At 43.3% G+C, this 26,109-nt stretch overlaps 1 protein-coding gene and 1 long non-coding RNA gene across 4 annotated transcripts; one reads left to right on the forward strand and one right to left on the reverse strand.

Moving 5' to 3' along the window:
- Positions 1-3,000: 3,000 nt before the first annotated feature.
- Positions 3,001-26,109, forward strand: Asb11 (ankyrin repeat and SOCS box containing 11). 2 transcript variants are annotated; one of them, XM_050160659.1, is made up of 7 exons: positions 3,001-3,446; positions 12,916-12,995; positions 17,270-17,377; positions 18,859-19,009; positions 20,930-21,064; positions 23,079-23,270; positions 25,576-26,109. In XM_050160659.1, exons 1-7 carry the CDS (start codon positions 3,227-3,229, stop codon positions 25,698-25,700), a joined length of 1,011 nt encoding a protein of 336 aa, XP_050016616.1. In that variant the 5' UTR covers positions 3,001-3,226; the 3' UTR covers positions 25,701-26,109. The 2 variants fall into 2 exon arrangements, with proteins under 2 accessions (XP_050016616.1, XP_050016617.1); XM_050160660.1 differs by lacking the exon at positions 3,001-3,446 and adding an exon at positions 4,023-4,485.
- LOC126512731 (uncharacterized) lies at positions 13,008-18,865 on the reverse strand. 2 transcript variants are annotated; one of them, XR_007595139.1, is made up of 5 exons: positions 18,506-18,865; positions 17,480-17,620; positions 17,183-17,359; positions 15,813-16,034; positions 13,008-13,500 (listed from the first exon to the last, which is right to left on the reverse strand). It is a non-coding gene; the product is annotated as an uncharacterized lncRNA (long non-coding RNA). The 2 variants fall into 2 exon arrangements; XR_007595138.1 differs by lacking the exon at positions 13,008-13,500 and adding an exon at positions 14,773-15,667.

Below are 26,109 nucleotides of genomic sequence, written 5' to 3' on the forward strand. Positions count from 1 at the left end.
CACCCTCTCCTCCCGTTTTCTAAGTAGAGCTAATGTGTTGCTTGGTCTCTTAGTAAAACAGGAAGTGTCCTTTGTCTGATGTACCACTCTGTCATCTTTTATTTCTAGAATATGTGCTCTTTTGTATTCTTGAAATAGCAAGTTCAATTGTACCTTTGTTTCCTGATTCCAATAAGCCCTTGTTTTTCACTGTCAGTTATCACAGAAGGCAAATGAATACATCCACACACTATTGTGTGTGAACTACGTAATTATACTTTGTATGTTGCCAGCTGTTTTAAGAGAAATTTGAATTTGACTTTATTTAAAAGAGCTTATTGTTCCCCAACGATAAGTAGTGGTAAGCAATTATTTTCATTTATGCTTAGATCTGTCTCACAAAGGAAGGTGGCTTGATCTTTTAAAGTTTTTTTTTAATTTTAAAATTTGTGTTTATGTGTGTGTGTTTTGTCTGTATGTATGTCTGTGCAACATTTACATATATGGTGCCCATGGAGGCCAGAAGAAGGTGTTTGATCTCCTGGAACTGGAGTTGTAAATGGTTATGAGCCCCAAAATAACCACATAGAACCTGTATGAATTAAACCACTGCTTGGCCTATTAGCTCTAGATTCTTATTGGCTAGCTCTTATATCTTAATTTAACTCATTTCTATTAATCTGTGTAGCGCCTCATGGCTGTGGCTTACCAGCAAGGTTTTGTCAGGTGTCTGTCTCTGGCTGGTCTATATGGCTTCTCTTGACTCCACCTTCTTTCTCCCAGCATTCAGTTTAGTTCCCTCCCCACCAGCTCTATGCTGCCATATCTCCGGCCAAGGCAGATTCTTTATTCATTAACCAATAAAAACAAAGCATATACAGAAGGACTTCCCACACCAAGGTTCTCTGTAAGAGCAGCCAGTGCTCTTAACTCTTGAGCCATCTCTCTGGCTCCAAGGTGGCTTGATCTAAAATGAGATTATCCTGTGGCTGGATTGGGGGTGCGCATGTGCAAGTGAATCTTTGTGTGCATGTATGTGTAGAGGTTGACAATGTCTAGTGTCATTCCATAAGCATCCCCATTTAAAAAAAAACGAGAGTAAAATATTTTATTATGTTATGGATTCTTTGATAAATACAGCTGGGAGGTGGAAGGTAAGTCTTGTCCCCCAGAAGATGCCTTTAAAAAGATTTGCAGACCTTAAGCTGGGCATGGTGGTACATGCCTTTTATACCAGCATCCAAGAGGAAGAGGGTCTCTACCAGCCTAGTCCAGAACTGTTACACAGAGAAACCCCGTCTCAAAAAAGAAAAGTTTACTAAATCAGTTCCTATAGAGATAGTTATTCCAATTTGCTGGATAAAGTCATATTTTTTGACACAAAGCATTTATTTAAAAAGTGCTCTTGGGGCTGGAGAGATGGCTTAGTGGGTAAGATATCCTTGCAGACATCAGTAGCTACAGTTGGAGGATTCAACACTCATTTCTGACTTTCAACACACACCAGGCACTCATGTGGTACACATATATACATACAGGCAAAATATTCACATATATAAAATATTTCTTTTAAAGTCACTCTGCTCTTAAAATTGTACTTTTGCTTTCTGTGAGGGCTGCCCGTGGTTTTCAGCTGGAATCCATCTGGAATTAACTAAAACACAAATGGCTGGGCCTGTCTGTGAGGGATTTTTTCTCTTAAATCATGCAAAGTGGGAAAACCCACTTCTAATCCGGATCTTTGAGATGGGATGATCCACCTGTAATCTGGGCCACACCTTCTACTGGCAGCCTGTGTAAAGGGCATGGAAGAAGGGAGCTTGCTCTTGGCCTGCTTGCCCTCCCTCTTGCTGGCAAGTTCATTCTTTCACTGGCATTGGAGCCGACTTCTTCAGGATTCCTGTTTTTACTGGAGACCAGCTGAGACATCCAACCTTGTCAGATGAACAACCGCTGGATTCTTGGACCTTCCATTGATAGATAGCCATTGTTGGACTAGCTGGACCACAGTCTGTAAGTCGTTCTAATAAATCCCACCCCTTTCTCTCACTCGTGTGTGTGTGTGTGTGTGTGTGTGTGTGTGTGTGTATTTGTTTGTTTTATAAAGTCTGTTCCTCTAGAAATCCCTGATTAATGCACTTGTACTTTCAGTAGATTTTAGAAATTTTGAAAAAACTCTTATAAGCAAAGAATAAAAGAAGAAACTTAATAGTGAGGGAGACTAAAAACAAATGAGTTTTACTTGTATTGGCCAGCTGATAAGAGAACCCTGCCCAGCTAAGGAAGGTACTTCATCTGGAAGCTAGGGCATGGCATTCATCCATTTTGGTATCACACTTCCAAGATTGAGAATGGGCCACATCCTCCAGGAGGAGTTGCCATCCTCTCCGAAGCTTCAAACAAGTGAACAAGTGAGAAGGACCTTGCTGGGGGACCTTGTCACAGGTGTCAGGACTGTCACCAGAATCATCTCAGCAGTCCAGTCACACCCTAGCTTTTGTCTGGAGAAACATGTAAGGTAGGCCTTGTATTCAGTATTACCTTACCACCAAGAGTCTTTTTTTTTTCTTTGACTAGTCATAGTTTAGATTTGGACTTACACTACATGAAAAGCAAGTGAAGAACTCCTACGAACTGTATTTTCTATGATGAACACAGTTTATTCCCACTTTCTTGTATTGCTTTGTTACTGTAGCAATGTAGAAGTTCCTTTTATTTTTCCAATCCCATTTTCCATCCTACTATACCAAAACTAAGGGTTTAGAAGGAACATTGAAGTGCAGTTAAAATAGGAATTCCTTATTTTTTTTTTCTTGTTTGAGACTTCTATGCATGCATCTAATGTGTTTTGATCAAATTCAATGTTGGGTGTGAACACCAAGTATTTTTTAACGTTTTTTTTATTATTTATCTTATATGTGTGGGTGCTTTGCCTCCATGTTTATATGTGTACTGTGTGCATGCCTCATACCTACAGAGGCCAGAAGAGACCACTGGAGTTACAGATGGTCTGGAATGGCCATGTGCTGGGAGTCGAATCCATCCATCCTTCCAGGCCAGCACTGAGTGTTTCTTATTAGAAGGAAGTTGTTTAACATTGTCATAAATATCAACATTCCCAGTGTTAATCTAACTCTCCACATCAGTGTTAGATTAGAACCTACAGACAGTTCTTGGTAACAGGAGCACCGAGTGCTAGGAGGCTTAAAAATAGAAGTCATATGATGCCAATTATAACTCGGTAAAAATGTGCAGCCCTCGAAACCTATGCCGAGAAGAAGCCAATATGGAAGATGGTCCTGCTTTCTATGGCTTTAAAAACATTTTTCTGACCATGTTTGCAACATTTTTTTTCTTCAAGCTTTTAATTAAAGTTTTCTTGGCTCTCCTAACCCATTTCTATGTCGTCAAAGGAAACAGAAAAGAGGCAGCTAGGATAGCAGAAGAGATCTATGGTGGACTGTCAGGTAAAAAAAAAATCCTTCAATTTATTTCCAACACCTCCAAAATTCCTCCTTGAAAACTCAGATGAAGAGTGTTTCTAGAAGGTAAGCTTTCCTTGTACTTTTGTGCCGAGTGCATAGGTTAAACTGTACCTTGTCACTTGAAGTAGCAACTGACGTCTGTACCAATTGCTGAAGGATCTGCAGCTTGATTTTCTTGGAAATTGATGGGTCTGGTCACAGTTAGTATGTAAGTAAACAGAATAGTGGGTTCTAAAGGCTATCTCGGGAGTCTTTCTACTAACCAAAAGAATTCTTATATAACATTATTTTTCTGCAGCACTTTGAGTGAAACTAACAAGAAAGGGCATTGTGATAAGACTGTTTTTCCTTGGGAAATGAAATGACCAATTAATTTGATTGAAAAGCAGTCAGTGTGGCCTTCTGTGTGTATGTCTATTGTGGCATCCTTTGCAAAGGGAACTGATTGGCCATTTGTCCCAGGAAAACTTCGTTAAACCCATTTGTACACTAGTGGCTCCACAGAAAGCACCAAAAATGGAGGTTTCCTCCCACTATGAAATTGCTACGATTTGGTTAAAATCTAAAACATGTCCTGCTCTGTAGAGGCCAGTCTCCATCCCTTTCCAGAAACAATTCGCCGTAATTGCGGTGACATAGCGTCAAAGTAACTGAAGCAGATAGGCCCTCATTGCTGGGACTGCCCCTTCACAGAGGAGGAGCGGGCTTTATTCATAAACACTGTCCAGAGTTGCTGTATGTATTTTTAGTGTTCCCGGGGGTTCCTGGATTGCATCATGCTTTAGTTGGTGTCTGTTTCAATTTGTGTTCAGGATTCTCTTTCAAAATAGACATGCTTTGTGATTTCAATGCACTAGACAGCTTGGAAAACGCTAGGCATCAGTGGCCTTACATAAAGACACAAGAACTCTAAGGCAAGCCATCAGAATGCTTCAGCTAGCTGGTGAAGGAAGTGTCAGAAGGCCTGGACTGTGGAAAGAGATCTCTTTTGGGGATTATATTTGTCACACATTTCAGGGAGGTATGTAACTGGTGGGGAAAAAAAACATTAATGCTTCTTTTTCGCTTCAAAGGAAGTGTGTTCTAGGAATGTATTTTTGACTTATAAATTTGGGCCAGGACTTCCTAGTATTTGATGCTCTGTTAGATGTGTCATCCTTGTGACTTAAATTAGGGACAACCTAATGGGGATAGTTCCGGCAGAGTCTGTAAAAGTTGTTCCCGTGCGTGACTCCTGTCTTCGTGGTCCTTAGTGAAGTGTACTTGTTCAGAACCTGTGTAAGCATGCTGTGCATTTTAATCATGAGATTTTAATCTGGGGCCAGACTTCCAATCTCTTGAAGAGACTCATTTACCCTCTAGCACAGCCATGTTGTTTGGGCTGTTGGGATGGTGCCCATTTCCAGATACTGTTAAAAACGGATGTTGGGGAGGCTAGTGCATGTAAGTCTAGTTTATTTATTTCATATATGTGTGTGTGTGTGTGTGTGTGCTGTATATGTATTTGTCTATGTATGTGTGTGTCCTATACCTCTCACATGTATGATAATACACTCAGATTTGATGTCTTTCTATAATAAACTGATAGTTACATACCCAAAAAATGTTTTTTAATTTTTTGCATGATTCTAACAGTTACTTTTCTTTTGCCATTATTTACAGTTACCTATATACAGCAGCAGCAGGATTTTGTGAGCCAGGAATAGCAGGGCATACCTTTAATTAAAGCACTTAGGAGGTATAGGCAGGTGGATCCCTGTGAGTTGGAGGCCAGCCTGGTCTACAAAGTGAGTCCCAGGATAACCATGGCTGCCTAGTGAAACTCTGTCTTGAAAAAAAAAAAAAACCAGGAAGATATTTGTGACAGTGTTATTATCAAATCAGAAGTCATCTTTGTGGTTCATTCGTCAGACAAAGGTTTGTTTGGAAAATGCGTGATAATTACTCAGTAAGTTAGTGAATTGACTTAGCAAGACTCTCAGCTCGAGGCAAAATTGCTTGGTTCTTCTAGTATGCAAACATATTTGCACCAAATGAAAAGGAGAAATTGCTTAACCTGAATCCTGGCCGCGTTTGCTGCCAAAGCTGTAGCCATAAAATTGGGTGGGGGATTTAGAAGTTGGAACATTTTACAGTTGCAGATATGAGCTTGTAAAATAATAGAATCTTTTCTTTAAAAAAAAAAAGCAATTTTAAGGGAAGGGCTAAAACAATTAGTTCATTTTCCAATTGCTACATTCAAAATCCTTTTTCCCCCAAAGGGACTGAACTTTACTGGACAGCCAGCCTTGCCTGACTCCTGGCCATTCCTCTTCAGTATTCTTGCCTTTGTTCCTTTTTGTTTTTGTCCCAGCACATATGTAGTCTTTTGTCTTATTTAATTCCCTCTTTACTTCCTTCAACCATGGCCTAACTGTCCTCTGGGCGGTTCGTAGCTCAGGTGCCTGCTGACTGTTTCCAGGTGGGAACAGCGAGTTCCTGGCAGAGGTTCTGCCTCCACAGGTCACCTGTAGCTCAGCTTTTCGGCTCCTAATGGGTTCAAAGAAGCTTTCTTAATCCAGGTCACTGACCAGACTTCATCTTCCTATGAGAACTGGATGTTCTAGTGAATAACCACTTAACTCCATTATATTATAACATTTCAGGGTTCTCAGAATTTGCATTATGCCCCCCCCCCCCGCCCCGAGCGAACCCTGTGTTCTTAAAATCTCATCAGTTCTAAGTCCTTATCATTATTGTGATTCAGAAATAAGATTCACGACTTTGTTCTCTTTGATAAATGCCACGGATGTTGCTTCCTACGATTTCAAAGCTTGAACAAAAATTGTACACCATGTGGACCAAATATTGTCAACAGGCCGTCTTCTAGAATCATCTCACATTGTTATTAAAATTTGACAAGGGGTAAAGTCCTTGAATTAAATGTAAAAGAATTACTGGCTTTTATTTTGAATTCTTGGAACTTAAACATATTCCATCTAAATGCATTTTGTTATTAAATAGATAAGTGGGGGGGGTTGTCATGAATTTTATTCAAAGACTCCCAGAACCAGAGCCACAAATCAGAGTTTGAAAGATTTGAGGGAAGAGGAGAAAATGCTCTTGAACACTTTCCCTCCACCTCATCAGGCGCGAGCATATTTGTAAACTATCTTCATAATGTATTTGTAGCCCTGTGACCCAGGCAGGGCGCCAAGGAAGTAAAAATAGAGTATCTTACACGGGAGGAATCGAGTCCTATTTAAGTATTCATGTACTTGGAGAGCTTGGTTACATATTTACTAAAAGCAATGGAAAAATTTTGGATCTGCCAAATAGCTTTACTCCTTAATGTTTTATAATCTGCTCCAATTTGTAGCTAAGAAGGGTATGAGATACTGTGTTGGGAACAAGAATAAAACAAGGCGACCTACAATGTGGCAGATTCAGGAAGATAGTTGTGTGAAGACCCTAACAGGTCCTTTTTAGGGGGCAGTCATCCATAGTGGGACAGAAAAGGTTATTTCCTGGAGAGCGATTTTGTTTCCAGTTGAGAATACAGCAAATTTATTGCACTTTTTTTTTTTACATGGTCCCACTATGCAGCTCTGGCTGACTTGGAACTTCCCAGGCTGGGAAGAGTTCACAGAGATCTGCTAGCTTCTTGAGCACTGGGATTGCAGGTGTATACCACCAATGCCCATCTCAAACTTTGTTTCCCCTGAGACAGACTCAGTCTGAGGCTGTCTTCAAACTCTCTTTGTAGCTGAGGGTGGCCTTGAACCTTGATCCTTCCTTGGGCCTTCTTCTCTAGAGTACAGCATGCTCCAGCTCCCCTGGTTTATAGAGCACAGGGCTTCCTGCATGCAAAGCCAGCACTTTTCCAGCTTGGCTACCTACATCCCCTGCACCTATTCCACACTCTCAGCAGAAATAAGCGGATGCCAAAGCATCCCAATACAAGTGAATGTAGCACAGGATAGGCAGAATTTAGAGACCAATTGTTCTTAAAGACAGAACAAGGTCTTGTTTTTGTTTTTGTTTTTTTGAGACAGGGTTTCTTTGTATTGCTTTGGAACGTATCCTGGAACTAGCTCTTGTAGATCAGGCTGGCCTCAAACTCACAGAGATCCACCTGCCTCTGCCTCCCGAGTGCTGGGATTAAAGGCGTGCGCCACCTCCCCCACCCCCCACCCCTGGCTTCTGAAGTTCTGAACCCTGGCTTTTGGTGTTATTTCTAATGCTTACTAAACCATGAAACTTTTTTAGTAGGAGCAAAATGGAAAATGGTTGTCATTCATTTTGGGGTGTTCTTATGCACAAAGCAACATTCTCCCTTTCTCTCATGGGAGAGTCATTGGGGCTTGAGGCAAGGGGCAGATCAGGGGAAAGAATCTGCTTAGGTAGTAAGTAGCCTGAGTGAATTGTCCCGGTGTGCTGTACAACCTGGGGTTGGGCCATGGAGATTGATAAGTAGAGGCTAGCAGAGGTAAGCAGCTGTCTCTGGGTGAGCAAGCAGCTGAGCCGCAGGCCTGGTGGTGCAGGGCTCACATGCCCAGAAGACGCCTGCAGCATTTGGCAGTAGATCTCATGACGCTGAAAGTCCCCCACCTCTAATGGTGACAGACTCCCAATAGTGGCAGATTTTCGACAGTGACCATGGCATCGGAAAGGCAAGAGCTCATCTCCTGGGGGGAGATTGCATGTGGCTCTTTCCACAGCTACTGCTTCATGTTTCCTGGCTGTTGTCTCCAAGTTGTAAGATGGCTACAGGGAAAGTCAGAAGAAATCAGGAGGGTTTTTGTTTTGTTCTCCTTTCCTCAGTTTAGACAACGTATACCAAATCCATTTTTTTTTCAAGACAGGTTTTCTCTGTAGCTTTGGAGCCTGTCCTGGAACTAACTTTGTAGACCAGGCTGGCCCCAAACTCACAGAGATTCGCCTTCCTCTGCCTCCCAAGTGTTAGGATTAAAGGCATGCACCACCATTGCCTGGCCCAAACCCATTTTTTTAAAACCTAATTTTGGTGCCCTAATTTCCATTTCAACAGTGAGTAGGAGCACTACAAATGCTAGCGTATCCTGTGACATGTTGAGGCCTAGTGCGTGGGGCTGATTGCTCCTTGGTTCTTTTCATCCACACAGTACGAGAGAAACCAACACCTGGAAGAAAGAGGTGGGAGGCCCATGAAGAACATGCTGTCCCTTGGACCTCTGCTGCTTGGTGGACCAGAGAGAGCCATGTTCTCTGCTGGGAGCAGGGAGAGATGCTTAGGGCAAGTTTAGGAAGGGGTGGAGTCATTTTAAAGACCCGAGCACAGAGAAGTCCACAAGGGTTTAGTGAACACAGACAGGGCCGGCACCCATAGCATAAGAGACTTCCGTCAGTATGGCTCCTACCATGCCCACTCCCCGTCAGCCCTCATCCCTCCTGAGTTTGCTTTTGACTCCTAATACTCAAGGTGAGTGCGTATTCCTTCTTTCTGTGACAGAAACAGAACCCTACAGTGCTGCCTTCTTTGTTTAGGGCTGTTTTCACTTAACGTTTGTCTCGTGAGCTTTATCCAAATACTGCCTAGTGTTTGGGTCTAATGGGACTGATAAATAATGGAACGTTATGAGAGAGTCTGGAATTGGCTAACGGATGTGCTTAAGGCTCTTGCTTCTCACAGGGCAAATGACCATCAGATCCTACACAGAGGCAAACCCAGTTCATGTTGATATCCTAAGCTAATACTTTTAGGAGTCAGTGGCTGCCGTAGTCTTGTTTTTATGCTTGAACAGGTTACCTCTACAACTTGAGTCTCCCTTACATGAAATGCTTGGAACCAAGACGTTTTAGATTTCAGATTTTTTTTTCTCCCAGAGTTGAGAAAATTTGCTATCTTGGGGGGAGGAAACCCTAGCTTAAATACTAAATTCATTCATGAAAATTTTACTTAACATTTAAAATAATTGGGGGACATGAATCTGGGTTTCATGCGGTGGAATTTTCTATTCTATGCGTGGCAGTGTGTGTCAGTGCTCCAGAAGTTTGGGATTTGGGAGCAGTCTATTTTTTTTTTTTCTAAAATTTTGACCTCTAGAGTAGAAATGCTTACTACTACTAATCTGACTAGCTAGCATTAGAAGGACAGAATGCCAAAGGCACAGGGAAGAGTTGCTGCTTCCGTTGCTCAGGCTGCTGAACTGCGGGGTTGGGTAAAGACTGTCCTGAAACCCCGAGGGCCTGTGTTCATGCCCAGCGTGTCTGAAGCAGAGCTGCCAAGGACTGAGGTGGAGATGTACGAGGAGACTGAAGATGAGAGGCCAGGAGATGTTCAAGGAGATTCAGGAATACTCTGCTCCGCAACTGGACTCTGTCCTCTGAGCTGACCATTTCATTAGTAGAAGTGATTCGCAGCTAGTTTTTATATCCAGACATGGTATGAAAGTCTACGGTATTCCGTAAATGAAAAGGAGGATACAGGAAAGAAGGCTAAGTGAGCCATGTCTTGAAATTCACTTTTCATTGTCATGGTGGATAGCCAAGCAAGGTCCACAAGATATAAACTATATGTAAGAACCAACGTGATGCAAATTTACCGGATTTGCTTCGCTCCAACATGATTGGTTCTCTCACACCATCAATCTTACAAAGTTCCCGTTCTTCTCTAAGGACACATCACCACAGTTTTAGTTGGTCCTTGGAAACTCTGAGTGGAGGAAGGGTGGTACAATGAGAAATACTTCTCTTTTAAGTAAACTGTCACACTCACCAGCTGGGGGCCATCTCGGAAATACATAGAGATAAAACAGAGCATATGTTTGTTTCGAGCAAGCCCTTTTTATTTTTTCTTTATTATAAAAGCATTTCACATTCATTACAGGAGTATAAGATGACAAACCATTTTTACCTATTTGTTTATTTTCTCTTGGTTAAAAATTATTTTCTGGAATTAATTTTAACAGAAAAGTTACAAGGTCAGTACAAAGAATTCCCAGTCTCTCGCTCCATTCGTGTTTAGCTAACTGCTCCAATAATATTTCTTCAGGCAAAGGGGTCCCACTCCAGGTCAAAGAGTGCGTCAGATGTTATGTCTTGCCTTCCACACTCACCTTCCTTCTAGAAAAGGTCCCTATCTCTTCGGCAACTGGCTCCGGGCCAATTCATTTATTGACTGGCCCGTGGTGGGAGCTGCTGCAGGGTTTGCTCCTAAGAGTCAGGTTATGCTTTGGGGGCATGAACAGTACAGATAGGATGAGAGGATGTTCTTAACACTGTGTTCCCTCTCATGCCATACACTGTGGCTTATGGCATTTAATCAGATGGCACATGGTGCCAACTTTTTTTAAAATTTTTTTTTCTTGCCAATGCTTGTGTTTTTCTTTTTTTAAAGATTTATTTATTTATTTATTTATTTATGTATTTATTTATTTATTTATAATGCACACAGTATTGTGTCTGCATGCAGGCCAGAAGAGGGCACCAGATCTCATTACAGATGGTTGTGAGCCACTGTGTGGTTGCTGGGAATTGAACTCAGGACCTTTGGAAGAGCAGGCAGTGCTCTTAACCTCTGAGTCATCTTTTTCTTTGAAACCTGGGCTGGTCAAAATTATTTCTACAATTTTTTCCAGAATAAAATATGCGCATTCCTTTTATAATTAATATAGTGATAATTTGAACCTGATCCTGTTATTTATTCTACTTTTTTTTCAGTTAGTGTATTTTAGGAAGAAGCACCTTATCCATATTGATGTATTATATATATCAGCAAGGACTTATGGGCTCCTGTTTTGATAGCATGTGTTTTCTTACTCTCTGCTTATTTTGATGGGCAAATTGTCCCATATTTGACTAGAAGAAGCCCTTTTGTGTCATCCTCTACCTTTTCAACATCTTCTGTTTTTCCTCATCCTTCCTTCATTTCTGTTAGAGGCCACACCACACATGCAAGCGCACACATGTGCCCGTGCGCGCGCACACACACCTCCAGCCTGGGGTCAGCTATTCCTTCAAAAAGACCTGGTTTAGATTTTCTCAGGGCGTGACTACACTGTTTAAATTTACTTTTATGTTTGCATATTATGAAAATCACATTTTCATACCACTTGTTCCAGTATCACTCCAACCCCATCGAGTACATTGTTAACCCCCTTCAGTTTTCTAACCAGACTCCTGTAACGGGAGAGATGCTCTGGGCTCTAATGTTGATAAGAGACTTCCTGCAATGCTTGCAGCTTCCAATCTCATCCGCTGGAGAACACTGTTTCCTCGAGGCTCGTAGTGTTTTCAATTTGCACACTTCCGTTTCTAGTGAGATTTTGTTTTTAATCTCACTAGTGGACAATGGGAAATCTGAACCCTGACCACCATTGGGATCACGTAGAAGACACTGACCAGAAGGACCCTTTGCTTTTAAAGAAAGCCCAAGTCCATGGCATTCTATTCAGTATGGAAAGAGGATAGCCACACTTTTAAAACTGCGCAGATTTCGCAAACTGGAGCAGGTCGGTTTCCGAAACAAAATATTGTCCTTTGGGATTTTTCTTATGTGGTTACTTCTCAAATGCTCATCGAAGCTGATCAGTCTTAGCAGCAGAGAAATAATTACAGAAAAATAAATATACTCATAAAACAGGGAGGAGCCTGTCCCTTAGAGAGCTGCCCTGTGATCTACTTATTAATCGATCACAAATGGCCCTGAACATCTGACTCTGTGGCTATCCTAGACTGGCCTTCAGAGAGCCCTGCCAAATAGATTACCGTCTCTCTGGTTTACAGCTAGGAAAACTGAGGTTCAAATGTTTATAGCAAAGGCTGCTTTTGGCAGAGAGTGGTCAAAGTAGGACATGAGCTCAGGCAGCCTGGCTCTACTGGCCCCGTGTGCACAACTTTCTAGGGTAAAGTTTGGGGGATCATATCATCTGAAAAGGGTATTTTACATTAAAATGCATAGATATTATTATCAAAAGAATCAGAGAAAATTACTTAAGCAATTCAGGAAAACATCTTCCTTCTTTCTTTCCTTTCTTCCTCCCTTCCTCCATCCCTCCCTTCCTTTCTTCCTTCACCTTTTCTTTTAACTAAGAGCTTCGCCAAGTGTTCTTCCACTGAGCCGTGTTTCAGGTCTTTTTTCTCTTATTTCTTCAGGTTTACAAAGCATAGGCTTTGAATTTTGGGGTATAGATGGAGGGGAGATGATATTATGGGAAATAGTAAAAACCTAATTGGTTCATTTAGTTCTTCACTTGACCTTAGAGTCACCAGGGACAAGCCCTTAGTTTTGTTTGAAAAAAAAAAAAAAGTATTTCATGTTAAAACCACCCATGGAAAGGCAGCAGGAGCCGAGGCGCCCAGCTCCCTGAATCCAGCAAGATCTGAAGCATGGTGCAGGGTAGGTTCTCTCCCCTCAAGAGCCGCAGTGGGTGGACAGCAGGAACAGCTGCAAGTCTCCTGACCTTGACCAGAAACCTGATTTGTGTTTCAGACTGCTGGGCTGACCGATCACCACTCCACGAGGCTGCGGCCCAGGGGCGCTTGCTGGCTCTTAAAACTTTAATTGCACAAGTAAGTAAGACTCTGTCCTCTGTGCTGTGGCTCTAATCTAGAATCTCTCTGTATTTAGAGCGTTGGCCACAGCTGTGCTCAGGTCCCAGCACTGCCGTTCCAGGTGTCTTCATCTTGCCCCCACCCACACCGTGGGCTCCTCTTGCCTCTGCTTTCTCTAAGAGGTGCTTCAGTTTCTGCCCACTTTACTTCCTTTCCCCTTTGACAGGAAGTTTCTCTCTAAAGGACAATGAAGGGGATCCCCAAATTTATGTCATGAATTTGTTGGCTATTGATGTGCTATGAATCTCCTCAAAGCAAGGCGACGCTAATCAACAACAAACACTCGGATTCTTGAAGTTTCTAATTGCTTGGGGTGCAGGTTCCAGGCAGGGAAGTGGCAGCTAGGTCATGCCATGATTCATGGTGAGGGGAGGGGCGATCTGTTTTTCACACACATAGTCTCAGGGGCTTCACCACAGGGCTGTGTTATGAGGTATCAGCTGACTTTCTCCAGAGAGGGTGCCTAAGAAGGAAGTCACATTTTATAAAAACCTTTATTTTAATTTTATATGTATGGGTATTTTAGCGGCATGCATGCCTGTGGACTATGTGCATGCAGTGCCCGCAGAAGCCAGAAGAGGGCGCCTGATTTTCTGCGACCAGAGTTTCAGACAGTTCTGTGCTACCATAAGGGTGCTAGGAACTGAACCCTGGGTCCTCCAGAAGGGCAGTCAGAGCTCTTCACTGCTGAACCAGCTCCCTAGCCCCTTCACTCTTTAAAGCCTAGTCTTGGAAGTGACATCATTTCGTTCCCTGACGCTCACATTTCAAGGAGAAAGCATTACCCAAATGAGGCAGCGTTAGGAACTGGGCATCACTGGGTACCACTAAGAGGTTGCCCGCTTCAACAATGCACATTTCAAGTAGGCTCTGAGATAGGTTAGTAGTCAGATAAATCTTAGGGCAGATTTAGCTATTGGCAGCACTGTATTTTTATTGCTGAATGTATGCCACACAGGTAAGGGCAATTGTTTTTAGCCAGCTGGGATAGTGATAGTTTGTGTGTGTCCCTCTCTTTTTAGTGATTCATTACTTTTGTTCAGTTTTACATTTTTTATTTTACATTTATTTTGTATTGACTTCTTTATTTTGCAAACTATTTATTTATGTGTGTGTATAGGGACGGAGGGGGCATACCGTGGTGAGCATTTAGCAGACCACTGGTGATGGTTCTCTTCTTCTACCATATGGGGACCGGGACCGACTTAGGTCATCAGGCTTGGCGGCAATTGCCCTTACCTGTGGAACCATCTCCATGGCCACTTGTTTGTGAGACATAGTCTCAGGTATCCCAGGCTAGTCTCAGCTTTCTAGCTGGAGCACAAGGTGACCTTGAACTTTGAACCTTCCTGCTTGCACTTTTCGTGTTCTGGAATTCAATTGAAGCATGTCCCTCACCAATTTATGCTGGACTGAGGATCAATCCAGCCAGACAAGCACTTCACCAACTCAGTTCATCCCCAGCTTAACAGTTGTGCCATTTCCTAAAAACAACATCATCTTAAAGCCTCTCCATTTGAGCTCCAGCACTTAGCATTTCATAGGTTCTTTTTCTTTTTTTTTTTTTGTTTGTTTGTTTGTTTGTGAAGACAGGGTTTCTCTGTAGCTTTGGAGCCTGTCCTGGAACTAGCTCTGTAGACCAGGCTGGCCTCGAACTCACAGAGATTCGCCTTCCTCTGTCTCCTGAGTGCAAATAGAGGCAAAATGAAAACAGAACTACTAGCAATGATGGACTTTGTATTTGATCTTGTCACTAATCTAGTCTCCCCTCGAGTTGTGTTTCTGACTGAACTCAAGGGCGCCACACACTAGGCGGCTCTCTACGCTGCCTTTCCTCCCCGCACAGGGCCTTCTTAGGCTCTGAGAGTGGCCTCCAGGTCCTGCATGTGCTAAGCAATTGACCTACCATGGAGGGCTCCTGTTTGTTTATTTATTTTTGCTTTGCCGAGACAGGATTTCTCTGTCTAGCCCTGGCTATCCCAGAATTCACTCTGTAGACCAGGCTGGCCCCTACCTCCCCAATGCTAGTGTTGGGCTTAAAGGCGTACGCTGCTGCCACCCAGCTTGTTTCTTATATGTAAGCACTTTAAACAATCATCTTATTCTATCCCCTTTTTGTTGTTTCTTTGCTCTTTGAGACAGAGTCTCATGTTGTTTGGACAGGTCTCAAAATTAGTAGAGGCTGACCTCAAATTCATAATCTTCGTGCCTCGACCTCCCTCCCAAGTGCTGGGGTTATAGTGGTGCACCAGCAGGCCTGGCAATGATATCGCCACTACTCTGAAACTTTTTATTTTATTTATGTGATAAGTGAGTAAGGGCACTACAGAGGATTTCACTTGGTTTGCTACAGACTCAATTCTTTGCTTTTTGCACTAGTCAAACATATAATCTACTGTTATTTAAGATTTCTTTTTATTTGTGTGTGTGTGTGTGTGTGTATGTGTATACACATGCCACATGTGTCTTAGTGTCCTTGCAATCCAGAAGGAGGTACTGGAGGCCTTGAAGCTGGAGTTTCAGGCAGTTGTGAGCAGTCTGACATGGGTTCTGGGAACTGAACTCTGGTTCTCTCGAAGAGCAGCAAGTGCTTTAACCACAGAGCCAGTTCTTCAGCCGCGTATACTCCACTTTTTAAAAGAAAAAAAATTATTTATTGTGTGTCTGGCAAGTCTCTTTAACCGTTGAGCTCTCTTGCTGGCCTATCTCTTCTACTTTTAAAAGCTTGTTTTACATTTAGGTCATGTGCTAAATGTGAGTAAAACATTCACCCACCTTGAGTAAATGCAACAAAAGCATTAATTCAGGACTGCCTTGGTTGTCGCGCCGTCGCCAACAGCTGGGTAACCTCGAGTCTTACAAACGATTTGTCTTTTCTGTATGTCAATATCCTCATGCACGCTTAGGAGTCAATCTAGACCACTGGTTCTCGACCTGTGGGTCGCAAGCCCCTCGAGGGTCAAATGACTATTTCATGGGGGTCACATATCAGATATCCTGCATATTAGATATTTACATTATTATTCATAACAGTAGCAAACTTTCAATTGTGAAGTAGCAATCACATAGTTTTATATCAGAGTCACTACAACACGAGGAACTGTATTAAAGGGTCGTCACAGCACCAGGAAGGTTGAGAACAAATGACCTTCTTGGTGGCACTTTTCCGGTGCCGAGATTTCGGGTTTTTTTTTTTTTTTTTGGAACTGTAGCTGTGCTTCTAGTACAATGCTGCCACCTCGTGGACTAGATCATTTTAAGCCATTTTCTTTCCCACTCCTTTTTCAGTTTTTCCCTTTCTTTCCTTTCCTCTTTTTCTATTATCACCGAATATCAAGTATTTATTTCTTAAAAGGAAGTCACATATGGGGAGGATAAAGGAAAAAGGGAAAGACCCCAATTGTGAGACACATAGGGCTTTTGAAGCCCTGTCCTTAAACTTCCTTTTCTCAATACTCCTTCAACCAGAGAAGTTTCTATAGCGCCATGTGTTTGTGTGTATTATACTATATATACTATACAATAATAGGCACACAGATCAAGCATTTGCCAATGGGACAGATCCGTCTGCCTGCCTCTGCTTGAGTGCTGGGATGAAAGCCATGTGCCACTGTGTCTGGTGATTATTTTTTCTCCTTCCCTAAACCAAACTTTTAGAATATTCCATCTTCCCAGCTGAAATTTCAACATGCTTTCTGTAGTACGAATTTTTTTTTTCTCTTGCTTTTTTGTTTAAAGTCCTTCTTCCCCAGTAGACTCCTGGAGGAGAGGGGCTTAGGCCATATATTTCAAAGACCCATGTCCTAGCACATTGCCTGAATCAGAACAAATGACTTTGCGACTCTATGCTGTGTTTAAAGATTTATTTTTATTCTCTCTCTCTCTCTCTGTGGTGTGTGTGTGTCTGTGTGTCTGTGAATGCAGATAACCTAGGAAGCCAGAGACATCAGATCCCCCAGAAGCTGGTGTTAAAGGCAGTTGTGAGCAGCCTGATGTGGGTGTTGAGAACCAAGCTTGGATTCTTTTCAAGAGCCATGCTTGCTCTTAAATTCTGGACCATCTCTCCAGTCCCCAATGCTGTGTTTAGAATCCCATGGTTGTGGCTCCTACTCTATTTTATACGGCAGTAGTATCACTGTCCTCACCTGCTTTTTGAAAACAGAAACCCGGTGGGCGCCATTCTTGCTTTGCTGCTGGCTGCGGCACTTCACTATCTTCTCTCCAAACTGCAGGGGATCAACGTGAATCTTGTGACAATTAACCGCGTCTCCTCTCTCCATGAGGCATGCCTTGGGGGTCACGTGGCCTGCGCTAAGGTCTTGCTGGAAAATGGTGCACATGTGAGTACTGCCCCAGCCCTGCCCAGCACAGCTGGATTTGTCTGTCCAGGTCCATCGGCTAAAACAGCTGGGGAGGCACTCCCTTCCAGAGTGCTTACTCACCGAGCAATGGGAAGGTAGAGCCCTATCCATCTTCCTCTTTTCAGCCTCTATAAGCTATGTGTGAATATCCAGATGGGGTCATTAAAAAACATTTTGTTGATCTCCTGAGTAAAGTGGGAGCATGGGGACCATGGGAGAGGGCTGAAGGGGAGAGGAGAGGCAGGGAGGGGAGCAGAGAGAAATGTAGAGCTTAATAAGATCAATTAAAAAAGAAAAAAAACCATTTTGTTATAAAACATAAATAACAAATTTCAACAGAACAATGAAAGACACTCAATTCAATGCTCCAAGTCAACCATCCTTTTAGGTGTACATTACCAAAGTAAACGAGTTTTAGGTATAAAACACATTGTGAACTGTTTTAGTTTCTGGTCTATGGCAATGATAACACACCTTGATAAAAGTAACTTAAAAGAGAAAGGGTTTATTCTGCTCACTGTTCAAGGTTATAGTCCATTCTGGCTGTCAGGGAGGTGGCAGTGTTAAATTTAAAGCGCTGGCTACAGTCGTCCAAAGGCCAAGGAAGAGAGCAAAGGTTGCACCTGCAGTAGTACTCAGATTGCTTTCTCCACTCTGGAGAGGTCTAGGATCCCCTATCAAGGGAATAGTTCCACCCACAGGGGGCAGGTCTTCCCACCTCAGATAAGGTAATCATGATAATTCCAGAGCTGTAGCCGTGGTTCAGAGGACCCGCAGTTTCCTTTCTAGTCCCCACATTGAGCAACCAAGTTGACAATGAACACTTACCATACCCCCAATTCGTCAAATCAAACTTAGCACCCCTGCCTTCCATGTTCCTAGTAGTATGGCCAATTAAACAGCAATGAAAGCCTTCCACTGCTTTCCTAATCCAAACTCCCAACGTCCATATTTCTCCAAACAAAAACATGGTCAGGTCTATCACATTCATGCCCTAGCTCCTGGTCCCAACTTTTGTTTTAGTTAGGCTTTCTATTGCTGTGAAGAGACTCCATGACCACAACAAATTCTTGTAAGGCAAACATTTAATTGGGGCGGTTCACTTACAGTTTGGAGATTCAGTCAGTCCATTGTTATTATTTTGGGACATGGAGGCGTGCAGGCAGACATGGTGCTGCAGAAGTAGGTGAGAACTCTACACCTTGCAGGCAACAGGAAGTGGTCCTTGATACTGAGAGTAACAGGGAACTCAAAGTCCAGCCCCACAGTGACACACTTGCTCCAACAAAGCCCCACCTACTCCAACAAGGCCACACCTCCTAACAGTACCAGTCCCTTTGGAGAGGTCTGGAATACTCTCAGTCCCTCATCATCATCATGAGGGGATTTCTCCAGGCACACACACAGGAGTACGCACTTGGTGACAATTTTACTGTGAGTTTTGCTCTGCCCAACCTTAGGTCAATGGACTGACAGTTCACGGGGCCACGCCACTCTTCAACGCCTGCTGCAGCGGCAGTGCGGCCTGTGTCAGCCTGCTCTTGGAGTTTGGAGCCAAGGCCCAGCCGGAGGTCTACCTGGCTTCACCTATCCATGAAGCGGTGAAGAGAGGTAAGCAAGCCACTCCAGGGCACACCCGACATTGCTGGGTTGATTGCACTTTACCTAAATCAAGGTCTGGTGTTGGTCCCAATGTTTCCCTCTACGTCCACCACACCTGGGCTTGTATACTTACTTCTTAAGGCTGTTTACATTCAACACAAACTAGGCTCAGTTTCTGTTCGGCCAGGAAAACTGAAAGAGATAAGAATTATTCAGAAATAAATATTTACCAGCTACCATGTGTTTACTAGGCACGCTTTGGTTCTGATTATGTTATCTCTAAAGGAAAGGTTGGCGAAATTAATTAGCGATATTAGCTATTAATTTTTTAAAAAAATTTTGTGTGTATGTGTGTTTTGCCTGCATGTATGTATGTATCCCCCCCCCCCGGCACTGGAGGCATAAGCTGTTGTGAGCTATCATATGGGTGCTAGGAACTGAACCCCAATCCTCTACAAGATCAGCAGGTGCTCTTAACCACTGAGCCATCCTTTCAACCTCAGTGGTAAAACTTTTGAGGAAACATGTAAAATGATCATCAAACTTTCATCTGTACCTCAGAAGCACTCCTTCATGAAGAATTAGTTGATATACTGCAAATTAATCATGTTTATCTTGTCATTGGGCAAAGTCTCCATAGAGCAGGCCTGTGATTTTGTAAGTTCATTTGAATACACTCTGTACCTGAAGCATTGGATTCCTCTCCATCCGTGTGTTCTAGTCCAACCAAATAAAGTCACAGCTTCTCTTACAGGAGTGGATAAAGAAGAGAATGAGAGCTTAGCAATGGATCGGGAATGGGACTGAGCTTTGGCTTAAGTGCGGGTAATAATGGGGGTTGTTTATCCCTTTGCATCTTATAGCCATCCACTTGTACAGTGGTGGCTTCATGCTAGCCAGTGAGTTCAGCTATGTTCCTTAGAATCTGAGTTTCACTGCAGTTACCCCGGTACTGAAAAAAAGAAAAACTTACCCTGGAGGAAACATGTTCATGGTTTTAGTTTGCAGATTTCTGCCATGATTCCCAAAACAAAGTGTTTTTCTTCTAACACACGGGGGAAAATTGTTACTTCTTTTTTAAAGATTTTTATTTATTTATTTTGTGCATATGAGTGTTTTGCCTGTGTGTGTCTGTGTGCAGCCAGCATTTCCAGAGATTGGAGTTACAAACCGTTGTGAGCCACCATGTGGTGCTGGAATTGAACCCAGGTCCTATGGAAGAGCAACAACAGGAGTTTAAACTGCTGAGCTGTCTCTCCAGCCCCCCGAATCTCTGTTATTTTAAAACCCCATTCTGGAAAGCAGTCCTGAAATTTTGGACATATTCAACAAGTCCCTATTTGAGTGAGGTTATCTTTTATGTTTTTTTTAGTTTCTTTTTCCCATATTTTTTTATTAAAAAATCTACTTTTCATTTTACATACCAATCCCAGTTCCTCTCCCCCCTTTTCCAGCCCCTACCTCCCCCTTCCCACTCCCTATTCACTTCTCAGAAGGGATAAGGCCTTCCTTGAGGAGCCAACAGAGTCTGGCATACCAAGTTGAGGCAGGACCACCCCTTCTTATCGAGGCTGAGCAAGGTATCCCACCACAGCAATGGTGGCTCCAAAAAGCCAGTTCATACACCTGGGATTTTGGAAGTGAGCGAGTCCCATACGTTGTTTTTTGTTTTGGCTTTGTGGGGCATTTTTTTTTTTTGAGCCAACGTTTCTCTGTGTAACAGCCTCGGCTCTTCTGGAACTCATTCTGTAGACCAGGCTGGCCTCAAACTCACAGAGATCTCTCTGCCTCTGCCTCCCGAGTGCTGGGATTAAAGGCATCACAACCACCGCTGGGCAAGTGAGTTTATTTATAAATTATTATATATAATATTATATAAACATTATAATTACATAATATATAATTATAAAAAAGTATATATTCCACCAGGTCACAGAGAGTGCATGGAGATTCTGCTGGCAAATAATGTCAACATTGACCAAGAGCTTCCTCAGCTGGGAACTCCTCTGTATGTAGCCTGTACCTATGAGAGAGTCGACTGTGCAAAGAAGCTTCTAGAACTAGGTAATTGTTAGAACAGTTTTAGTGAGATGAAGCTGCTAGACTTTTTAAATAAATGAATCTAAAGATTGCATTCTTTTCTGTTTGCTTATTTATTTTTATTCATGTTGCATCCCAACCACAGTTCTCCCTCCCACCCCTCCTGCTGCTCCCTCTCACCTTCCCCGCCCAGGCCATCCCCAATTGACTCCTCCCAAAGGGCAAAACCTCCCATGGGGAGTCAACAAAGTCTGCCAAATTAAGTTGAGGCACAACGAAGCCCCTCCCTACTACATTAAGGCTGAGCAGGGCATCCCACCATAGGGACTGGAGTCCAAAAAGCTAGCTCAGGTATCAGGGATAAATCCTGGTCCCACTACCAGAGCCCCTCAGATAGACCAAGCTACACAACTGTCTCCCACATGCAGAGGGCCTAGTTCAGTCTCACGGAGGCTCCACAGCTGTCGGTCTAGAGGTCGTGAGTTCTCACGAGCTTGCTTCAGCTGTCTCCGTAGATTTCTCCATCATGATCTTGACCCCCCCCCTTGCTCATATATCCCCTCCTCCCTCTATTCATTTGTATTCCCAGGCTCAGCCTGGTGCTTGGCTGTGGATCTCTGCATCTGCTTCCATCAGTTACTAGATGAAGGTTCTATGATGACCTTCATAGAAGTCATCAATCTGATTGCAGGGGAAGGCCAGTTCAGGCACCCTCTCCACTCTTGCAAAGAGTCAGTCTTAGGGGGGGTCACCCTTGTGAATTCTTGGGGAGTTCTCTAGCATCAGGTCTTCCACTAACTCTATAATAGCTCCCTCTATCAAGGTATCTCTTTCATTGCTCTCCCTCTCCATCCTTCCCCAACTCGACCATCTGCTTCCTTCATGTTCTCATACTCCATCCCCTCCGCATACCGCCACCATTCCAGTTTATCCAGGAGATCTCATCATTCTTATCAGGTTAGAAAAGATTCTGATTGCATTGGACACTTGAAAGCTAGATGCACAGCCCATCTAGAGAAACACGTATTTATCTCTCAGCTCTGCTTCCATTGATGCTGGCCTTATGTAGCTAGGATGCTTCTCCCTGGTTGTGGCAACTTGGCCGCCACAAACACTTGGGCTGTAACAAAAAGGAATATTGGCTCTCTTTGAGTTGCATGCATGGCCATCTCTGAACCAATTGATTGACCGTTGTGGCCAGGGGAATACAGGCTGCTGATGGGCTGAGGGCTAGATTCCAGTTTACCCTGCAGTCATTAGGTTTCTCTTAGGTTACGTGGGCTGAAACTCTGACAGGAAGATGCCTTTCTAAAGGGAAAACTAAGTATAGAATGCGGTGACCATTTGCAGCAGACCCACCTCTGTCCCCCTAAGACAGTCATTTTTCACTTCAGAATGTCATATAAAGAAACGACCATTCCAGGGACAAGTAGAACACTCCAAAACTATCTTTTGATTCATGATTTAAGGCACCTAGCTACTGATGTAAACTTGTAAGCTATAGGAAGAACCTTTACTTGAGAAATTTGATCTCCAAGAGTTTTTTTATTATTTATTTTATTCCTTCATTTACTATTTTATATTGATTTTGGAAATGTTTTTTGAGTTTCCAATAATATAAATGCTAAACAAGTTTCTTTCTCTCTTTTACTAAAAAGTCCCCCAAATAACTATGTAACAGGAACTTCAAATATTTTGCTTTTGTTACAATTTGTGTATGTGTGCACGCATGCGTGCATGTGCGTGTGTGTGTGAGTGTGTGTGTGTATGAAAGCATCTAACTTCATTTTTCTCCAAACTGCTTGGGAGTAATCTTTCCCAATTGCGGAGGTTCTAGACTTAAGTCACATAGTCTCCGAGGTTGGTTAAATACACCATGGCGTGTAAGATGCTTTTTTTTTCCGATTAATTATGCATGCATGTCTACATTGATACACAGACACACACGGACAGCTAGTAAGATGCCTTTATATACAATAATAGCTCATGTGTCTTACACTCACAAGCAGCACTGATTGTGGTCATCTGCTCTCTTAAGGAGCCAGTGTTGACCGTGGCCGGTGGCTGGATACCCCACTGCATGCTGCAGCGAGGCAGTCCAGTGTGGAGGTCATCAACCTGCTCACTGAGTACGGGGCTAACCTGAGACTCAGAAACTCGCAGGGCAAAACTGCCCTTGATCTTGCTGCTCCCAATAGCAGTGTGGCACAGGCGCTCCTGCTCAATGAAGGTAAGAAGAGCCGGGTAGGGTATTTACTTCTGCTCCCTAAGCATGCTTAGACCTGTCTCATCCCTAGACTAGTCCCCGTTTTTCCCTTTTCCTTAGAATTTGGGATGGTACTGTGGGAAGGGACAAGTCCTGGATGCACTGCAGCGTGTCCTAGGACTTTTCTTTTACACTCTGTGTTTATTGTTGCATTTTATTTTCTACTACAAGAAAATAATCAGCAACCTTGAAATGATCCAAGAGTCATGTTCATCATAGGAAAAGGCCACAAGTGAAGACATCAAAGGTCGGCTTTGTAACACTAGGAGGCTGCTCGTGGGCAAATTAGAAATAACTCACATGCTGCATAAGGAGCATCAATAACGGCCAAGTATATAGCTTGTGGTCTCATTAGATCAAATCCCCAAGTAGCACCATGACCTCCCTAACAGAGGACTAACCTCACTGAATTCTTGGAAGCACTGAGAACCTCATGGAAACTTATGCTATCCGTATGAATAGAGAAGTGAAGGAGAGCTATGCATGAGAAAAGCGAAGCATAGAGAAATCGGCTTCCAGAAGGTCACACACCTAGGAAGAAGCCCTAGGATGCTAAGCAAGTCGTTTGCTGCTAGAAAGAGCACTCTTAAAGTTCCAAGACCCAAACCCAAATCTCCTGAAACAATTTACATAGCAAGGGCTCTCACGTTTTGTGAAATCACTCCGAAGGCCGGTGTCTGGCCCAATGAAATGGTTGCTTTATTGTTTTGGAACTAGTTTTTCATCAGTGCTTAAAAAAAAACCCTACTGTACGCTGGGCAGTGGTGGCGCACGCCTTTAATCCCAGCACTACGGGAGGCAGAGATAGGCAAGAAGGGCTCTGTGAAGTTCAAGGCCAGCCTGGTCTACAAGAGCTAGTTCCAGGACAGGCTCCAAAGTCACAGAGAAACCCTGTCTCGAAAAACCAAAACCAAAACAAAAAAACCTACTGTGCAAACAAACCACCTGGGGCCCTTTACTAAAATCCATGTTTTGATCAAGGCAGTCTAAGCGGGGTCCTAAGCTCTGTATATTTAGCAGGCTCCCATCCTTTAACTAGCCCCGATCCATAGTAGTCTTGATGCCTAGGCCATCAGTAAACGCTCTTTTATTTGAAACATCACTCGAGGGATAGTGGCCTTGCTTACCAGATGCTGGTTTGGAAAGTATGTTTGCAACTGCTCGATGAGAACATAGCTTTTCTTTTCTTCTCCCCGCCACCCCCAACTGGGAGTGTTTTCAGGCTCAGGGTTTACTTGCATTCCTTATTAGCAAGCTCCTCTCTCCTCGAGCTTCATAAACACACACATTAACTTTGAGCTTCTCAGAGAGAACTGGACAGTTTGTTGTATTACTGTGTTCTACTTAGCTACTTAGTTTCTGAGGTAAGGCTTGCCCCAGATTTGAGGGGCACTAGGTAGGGCTCTTTGCCATTTTCAGTCCTCAGCTTTTTATCTAAAGGTGAGGGTTTGCTTCTCTGAACAGCTCTCAGTTGCCTGTTCCTTGTCCACAGCAATCTTGAGTGGCCTCGGGCTGTTTGCATGTGTAGTCTGCTCTTTTGTCCTGGTTTTCATAATGCCACTGCAGTAGGGCTTTACCTACAATGAGGATTTGTACAAGCCAGTGAATAATTAGAGCCATGGGAGGAAGTCTTTGCTGATAGACAGGTAAAGAAATAATGGGATAATGTAAATGTCCCTTTATAAGTAGATTCCAAGAGACTGAAATTCAGGGACCAAGAGGATCGAAGTGATTAGAGTCCTTTTTACATATCTACTGAGGTGGAACCCTTGCAAGAACAGAGGGCCCTTTCAGGTGGGGGGTGAGAACCAGGTTTACCGCACAGGGAGTTTGTACTGGAAGGCCCCGGAGGACGTTGAAAACACTTTGGTCCTTGGTTCAGCTCCTCGCATTGGCTGTGTGACCACAGAGGTGCCACTTCCTGCTCCCACCCTCTCTTCTGTTGGCCCTCTGTCCTGAAGCTCTCGTAGGGCTTTGAACCCCAGTGCTTTTTACTTCAGCCAGCCTATCACGTCCATTAGCACAGGCAATCGTGAGTGAGATAGACTCGCCGTCGAGCCACACTTTTTCCGAGCCTGTGTTCAATAACACAATCACTGCTGAAGGCTCAATAAAGGATGCCCTTTACAAAAGGGCAGCGCAGACTCCTCTGCTGGGAGCACTTACCATCATTTGGTAATTCCTATCCCATTCAGCTACGCTTACAGTCGTCAAATCTCCTTTTCCACCCCACTGTGAGGCTCATGCCATTTTTTATTCCCTCTCCCAGGTCCACCTGCTCTTTCTCAGCTCTGCCGCCTGTGTGTCCGGAAGTGCTTGGGCCGTGCATGTCCTCAAGCCATCTCCCAGCTAGGGCTTCCAGAGCCACTGGAAAAATTCCTCCTGTACCAGTAGTTGGGAATTGTTGCCTGCTGTAGTAGACACACTCGGTGGCTGGCTCACTATCCTAAAAAATCAGCTGGCCCATTTAGAGTAACTCTTCTCTAAATCCCAACACTTGGGGTGAGCAAACTCCTGATTAGTGTAATGGTTGTCAAGAGGCATTCAGAATTCTTGTAGTTCTTAACTCTTGTTAATCAACTTAAAATGAAACTGAAATGGGGGGGGGGGAATAAAAGGCTATTTTTGGATGATTCAGAACCCTTGGGCACCTGGGCCTGTGTTCAGCATTCTGAGTATTGCATATACACAGGTAGATATGATTAAAATAAATGCTAAGTACTTAAGAAATGTTCTTGATTTAGTCCCTCTCCCAATATATTTTGTTAGTTTGTTGTTTTCCTAAAATAAATGTCTGCAATGA

The sequence above is a fragment of the Alexandromys fortis genome, unplaced genomic scaffold (assembly GCF_014885135.2).
Source record: "Alexandromys fortis isolate MF-2015 unplaced genomic scaffold, M_Fortis_MF-2015_v1.1 scaffold_120, whole genome shotgun sequence".
In the NCBI taxonomy this organism is placed as follows: domain Eukaryota; kingdom Metazoa; phylum Chordata; class Mammalia; order Rodentia; family Cricetidae; genus Alexandromys; species Alexandromys fortis.

Coding starts and splice junctions, on each gene's coding strand:
- Asb11 (XM_050160659.1), top strand. CDS start 3,227: ATGTGCAGCCCTCGAAACCTATGCCGAGAAGAAGCCAATATGGAAGAT. Junction 21,065..23,078: donor AAAGAAGCTTCTAGAACTAG/GTAATTGTTAGA, acceptor TGCTCTCTTAAG/GAGCCAGTGTTGACCGTGGC. Junction 23,271..25,575: donor GGCGCTCCTGCTCAATGAAG/GTAAGAAGAGCC, acceptor TCCCTCTCCCAG/GTCCACCTGCTCTTTCTCAG.